Source organism: Brachypodium distachyon, chromosome 3 (genome assembly GCF_000005505.3).
Source record: "Brachypodium distachyon strain Bd21 chromosome 3, Brachypodium_distachyon_v3.0, whole genome shotgun sequence".
NCBI classification, from domain to species: domain Eukaryota; kingdom Viridiplantae; phylum Streptophyta; class Magnoliopsida; order Poales; family Poaceae; genus Brachypodium; species Brachypodium distachyon.
This window is the reverse complement of record NC_016133.3, coordinates 41,377,842-41,384,168: the sequence shown is the minus strand read 5'-3', so window position 1 is coordinate 41,384,168 and position 6,327 is coordinate 41,377,842. Positions and strand designations below refer to the sequence as shown.

Below are 6,327 nucleotides of genomic sequence, written 5' to 3'. Positions count from 1 at the left end.
ACTTTTTTTTGTCATTTTTCTCCATGTTTGTTTCAGCCTGAATTTCTGATATATCATTGTTTTTTAATGATTACAAATTTGCGCGATCAATGATCACTCTAATCTTTTCTTGGTGGAGCCAGATTTCTTTCTGCGTATTTTGATCGCTGCGTGATGAGGTATGTAACAGCAATACCACTGTAATTATGTGTTATTTTTCTCGTACAAAAGAAAGCATCCCATACATCTGAAAAACACACTAATATGAATATGAATTGCGATTTTTCCGTTGAATACGAAATATGTGTTTTTTTTCATACAAAAGCAAGCATCCATACAATCTGAAAAACACACTAATATGATTTTTGATTTTCTGTATAATACGAAATAGTTCACAGTTATTTTCCGTCACCCAAATAGTTTCTGTGACATGTCTTACTCAAGCAAGCATAGGGAATACGACAGTACTACTTTAAAACCGCTCACAGCTCTATTGCTTCTATATTTGTTGCTATTACACGTTCATCCGAAAAAAAGAAGTTATGGCTGAATTTTCTTTCTCCTTCGCGCCCTTCCTTTTTGGCTCAGCATTGCCCTTGTACCCCAGTGTGGTATGTGAGTTGCCATTTCATTTGTGTATTGCCCACGGAGACATCCGATGTTGTCAACATCCCTCCCCCTTCTGCAGATCTTTTTTGCCCTCCTGCAATTTTTAGATGCTAATTTTTGTTAGATTTTTTGTACGCACTATGATAAATCATTTTATGGAAATTTTAATTACACCACGGGCAGTGTTACATCATTGTGGGGGAATCTTTTTTTCTTCTGAATTGGATCTGTTACCTTGCTTCTTCATCCCCTTCTTGTTCCGAGTACCTGTAGCTTCATACTGTATATGTAGAGTTTTGCAAGTTTGTTTATTGTGATCAAATTCACCACAGTGTCCACATCTTATTCTGCCTCTGGTTTTGCGCTGCTCAACAATTGACTTCATTCTCCCTTTTGAGAATGCCGCCGTCTCAGTATTGTGTGTTGCTGGTGCTTTCATTTTATCAGTCGGCCTGCCTTTAGGCTTCCCTACTAAAGGGTCTATCAGTTGTGTTGCTTCGCTAGAGTCAACCTGTACATTTGACAGTGAATCAGCCCCCTCAGTTTGCAAAGTGGGTTCTACTGTATCATTCCCTATCATTTCTAGCTTCCGATCTATCTTGTCCATCTTTTTAAGCAGGTATAAATATTTTGCTGTCTTCTTCGATCCTTTGGATGCCGTTTCAGTCATTCTCCTCGAAAGGATGTTGAATCTCATCTCACAGCTGTCTCCTGTGAATTCAGCTGGTATGTTGTTGTCAGCATTCCTATTAACTTCTGTTTTTTTCGGCCTCCATCTGTCAATGAAATATTTCTCGTGCAGTTCTGTGATGTTCAGGTGTACGAGGACCTTCAGGACATGAGAGCATAACAAGCCACCCTTTTGGAATTTGCAGCATATGCAGGAGTAATCGGATGTTGGTAAGTTCAGCGAAACAACATACCTCCTTGTCCTGAACTCCTTTTGTGCATGATTGTGTGACTTGTAAACTGAATAGCTTCTTTTCTCCACTGTTTCTTCAACATTGAACAATGTTAATTTTATCACTTGCTTTTGAAATTTCAAGAAAATCGATCTGTTGTACAGCTTCGCTGCTTGCAGTTCAAATAAGTATCCACTAGATAACTTAGCCTTTGTTTGTCTCGTCACACAATCTTGGTTTTTTTTTTGTCTCTCTTATATGGCCTCTGCGATCCGGTCATATTCTGCTAGGAAACTACTAACCGAGTAGGTGCACGAGACATTGTCCTTGAAAATTGCGTTAGTGCCCTCAATCCTTGCAGTAGTTTGAATAAATGGGTAGAAGTTTTGCTTGAAATATGCGGGGACGAATCTCCATCTGTTTGCCCAGATTATCTTGAAATAAGTTATGTCTTCCACATTATACTTCACTATCATTTCTGTCCACAGCCTTTCAAACTCTGCCACTGTCACTGAGTTGTGCACTGTATCCATGAGATCATCATGAAAGTTTGGAGTAGTGGAAAACGTTCTCACTGCCTTTTCCTGCGCCTTTTTCATTATGTGGAATAGGCAGTTCCTGTGATTTGTTCTTGTGAACACCTCTTTTATAGCCATCCGCATCGCTGCATCCTGGTCTGTTATAATGCTCTTGGGTTCTTTGCCTCCCATGCACACAAGCAGTGTTCTGAACAGCCATACAAAAGTTTCTATTGTTTCATTTTGTAAAAAAGCACAACCAAATAGGCAGTTGTCTCCATGGGAAGTTATGCCTACAATTGGAGCAAATGGCAGGTTATACCTATTTGTTATGTAAGTCGTGTCAAAACTGACACAGTCCCCGCAATCTGCATACAACTTCCTGCTGTACCCATCTGACCAGAATATGTTTCTAACTCTTCCCTCCTCATCCGAATCAATACTGTAAAAGAACATTGGATCTTTTTCTTTCTTATTCAAAAAGTATGCAAGCACTTTCATCATGTCATTCTGTGTTGACTCTTTCCTTATTGTTGTCCTTACGTTACTCACATCCTTTTTTGTGTAAGGAAGCTCTTTCAAACCACCTCTGTAGTAAGCAAGGATTGCCATTATCTTTCTAGTGGGAATTTTGCAGGCATTGCATGTTCTAATTATCATGCGCTCTTCTAATGTCATCTTCTTATGTGACCTTAAGAACCTAGCCTCCCCTGGTGGGTGCAGCTCATGATTGTGCATCAAATCGAGCCTTGTTATTTTCCAAACATCGTCTATATATGTTATTACCATTGTTGCTTAGCATCCTATCAATATTACAGTATTAGTTCTCCTTGGCTGCACAGTTGTCTCATCAATAGTCCCATCTCTTGCTTTCTTTGCCTTCGCCTTTGCTGCCTTTATTGGTTCGGTTTGCTCTTCTGCACCACTGTTTTTTTTCCATTGCTTCAATGTCCTCTGAAGTTGACTTGCCTGCTCTATTGCACGTTATGGTCTTCCTTGTAATCATCCCTTTATATTTCTTGTTTCTTGAATGGTAGTTGTGAGCAACAGCGGTAGAGAAGCCAGCGATCATAGCATAATAGTTGTAAAATTTATGCGCCTCTACATCTGTTTTGAATACCATTCCTTCCTTTGGTACATGCATGTTCTCAACTTCATCTCTTTCTGTCATCTGTTCCCTATGATGCCCTTGTGAGCATGCATTATCTATGAAATCTTCAATGTCTTCTTGTGTTAGGTTTTCTGGCTCCTTGTCATTTCCTGGGCCCTCTGCATCATGCTGTGCTGATTCGTCTCTGATTGGTTCTTCTTCATATATATATATTCTGTGTAGCTTCATCATCCTCCGTGCGGCCACTGTTTTGTTCTGGATTAGCTTCATCCTTTTCCATCCAATCCGACTGATCTTCAAGACGCTCATCAAGCAGTGTTTGCGGGATGCCAATATCATTCTGCATATTATAGATATTGTCCATTTCCTCCTCTTCCATTTGGCTGATATCAATGTTTCTATCACTTGTCATGTAAAAGCTATGCTGTAAGTAACAAGATAAATATCCATGTCAGCACATCGTGCAATCTGTATATATAATTTTTTTTTGTCTTTATGTGTACTTACATCATCAATGTACTCTTTGCATGTGTCATCATTAAAGTCCGTTATTTCAACATGTGCATTAAGCAAGGCTGTGAAAGAAAGCATTCCTGGTGTTCCATTGCTGCCGCCGTTAACCTGTGAGTTGTTGCTTTTGCTTATGTACCTGGAATTTATAGGGCCTAAAGTCATCCCACTCATGATCTGAGTATAAGTCAATTCCTGCGAAAGTGCCATCTGCAAATATATATATTTTTGTTTTTTTGGTCAGCCAGCTGATCAAAATGTGCAATATACATTTTTTTCACAAACTGAACTTCATATGCTACCCCCCCTCCCTACCTGTTCATTAGCTTCATCAGTAGTTAGCATACATCCCAAAGTTGCAGGCCCCCATGGGAAAGATAAATTCTGCAATTTAAACCATTGTTAGAAGACAGTAAGTAAAGTCATATATGATGATCTTTCTGTCAAGCTTGTCTTCCAGCAATACCAACCTGCAGCTGTGTGCTTGTTTTTTCTGAGTTTGCTCCTGCATGCCTTATGTCGTTGCCAAACATTGAATTTGCCCGAACTCCATCATAATGTGTGTTCTGTTTGCAATTAGTGTTCAAAGGATGTTGTTAACCTGCAAATAAAGCTTTGCTCATAGGTTCTTTTGGACCCGTTTTTTCGTGTGCTTACCCGCTGCTGCATCGTCAATTTATCTGTTGGGTCATCTGTATCCCACGAAGCTGATGCTAGATCTATCCCTTGAATTGCATCTGTATGTTCAATCTGCCCCCTTTGATCAACACTAAGTCTGTGCAAATTCAGTGTTTCAGCAAACACATGCAATGAAAAGTGGAAAAGGAAACCTATTAATTGCTGCCCCGACTCTATGATCCAGCTTGATGGAAAAGGTGGATAAGTGTACATTGTTGCAGAGAGGTGTCATGGGGGGACGATTGGGGGGGGGGGGGGGGGAGCGTACCTTGATGATCCAGCTTCAGAACCCATCTCTATCCAGGTTCTCCTTTGCTACCTCCGCCTGTTTTTCCTTTCTCGTTTGATTTGGACCCCTCTGCTTTTGCCTGCCTTGCGTCTTGATCTTTGTGTCGCCGTCAAGTCATGGTTCTTGCGTGGTTAGGGTTGTGTTTTCCGATTTTGATCGTGCTTTCTGGATTACAATTGGGCTTTTTGTTGTGTCTTTAAGACGGTGGACATCTTCTTAGCTCTTTTCTGGTTTCGTTGGGCTATCATTGGGCTTTTTCTCGCATGGGCTTTTCTTATCGTGTTGGGTGCCCTTTCTGGATGCTACCAGGGGAGTGGGTGGGTGCTTTTAAGTCTGTGTTATTACATCCTGTTGGTAGGGGGGTTAATTCACCCTCCATTTACACCCACCTTTTTACTGCCTCCTTCCAGCAACACCGAGCGTGCACTCCAGCTCCTCCTCTTCTGTATTTTGGGCGCCCCTTCATTTTCTTGCTAATTTTTTTAAAATAATATGATTTTTTCAATCATTTTTAAAAATAATATGTGTTTTTTAAAAATATCAAAAATAATACGGCCTCGGCCTGGGCGAGGCCGAATGGGCCCAGTCGGCCTGGCCCAAGCCGATTAGCCCCAGTCAGCCTCGGCCAGCCCGCCTGCTCAGCCCGCGGGGCCCCCACGAGGCAGTCGGCCTGGCCCAGGCCGACTGAAGCCCAGTCGGCTTCGCCCAGGCCGACTGACCCAGTTGGTTTCGGCCAGGCCGATTATGAGTATGAGACCAGGTTTTTCATGTGCGCGAACTATGAGTATGAACCACCTGTCCCGGTTTCGCTGTACGACAAGCCTCCGGTAAGCACATTTAGGTGTTCTAAAACATGTTTTTTGTGTCGTATCAGATTTGTAACAGTAGGCTTTTTTGTAGTCTCCTCCGCCCCTATGCATGTGGTATCGTTGGATTGACACGGAGATGCCGGATTGGGCGGTGGAAGAGATCAAAACAAGGTCCCGAAATGCATGGCAGCGTTTCCACGCGGAGGAGCGTGCGGAAAAAGCTGCAGCCCAGGAGAAAGAGAAGCAAAAGAGAGAGATGAAAGAGCATAGGGAGGAACAACGTCGTTGGATTGACGAAGCACTAAGGAAAAACAGGGAGAAAGCGCTTGAGATGCAAGAGGAGGAACGAAGGCGCAAGGATGCTCGTGAGGCAGAAAGGGAGAGGCAAAGAGAAAGGGCCGCCGTGGCAAAGGCTGCAGAAGAACGTGGCGATATGAGCGGAAAATGGCCTAAGTGGTCTCAGTAGTGCTTGTGTTTCAAATGTATTTGCTATCTTTAATTATGTCCAATTGCGGTATTACCAATGTATGTTAATTTAGTCGTGCCTTGATTCCGTAACCAGCACATTATCGATGTATGTTAATTTATCCAAATTTATCCAAATGTCAAGTCTTCCAGTTCAAACAAACCGCAAAGAATCGACACAAAAATTGTCCAGCAAATTATCGATGTATGTTACTCTTTATCCAAGTTGTCAAGTCTTTTAGTTCAAAAAACCGCAAGGATTCAAGATAAAAAATGGGCATCGGCCGTGTATGCGTTGATCATGCAACGAACTAACGGCGAAGCCTAATTACTTCCAATCGGATTCGGCGTGTTACTTTTATCCAAGTTGTCGAGTATTTTAGTTCAAAAGACCACAAGGATCCGAAACAAAAAATGGGCCTAATTACTTCGAATCGGCCTGGCCCAAACTGACTGA

The 6,327-nt window shown here is 41.9% G+C and overlaps 1 protein-coding gene across 1 annotated transcript; it reads right to left on the bottom strand.

The window, feature by feature from the left end:
• Nucleotides 1-319: 319 nt before the first annotated feature.
• Nucleotides 320-4,298, bottom strand: LOC106866413. The gene is made up of 6 exons (XM_014900552.2): nucleotides 4,287-4,298; nucleotides 4,100-4,195; nucleotides 3,945-4,013; nucleotides 3,627-3,839; nucleotides 823-3,543; nucleotides 320-682 (listed from the first exon to the last, which is right to left on the bottom strand). The coding sequence occupies exons 1-5, from the start codon at nucleotides 4,296-4,298 to the stop codon at nucleotides 3,319-3,321; spliced, it is 615 nt and encodes a 204-aa protein (XP_014756038.1). The 3' UTR covers nucleotides 320-682; nucleotides 823-3,318.
• Between the last annotated feature and the right edge of the window lie 2,029 nt (nucleotides 4,299-6,327).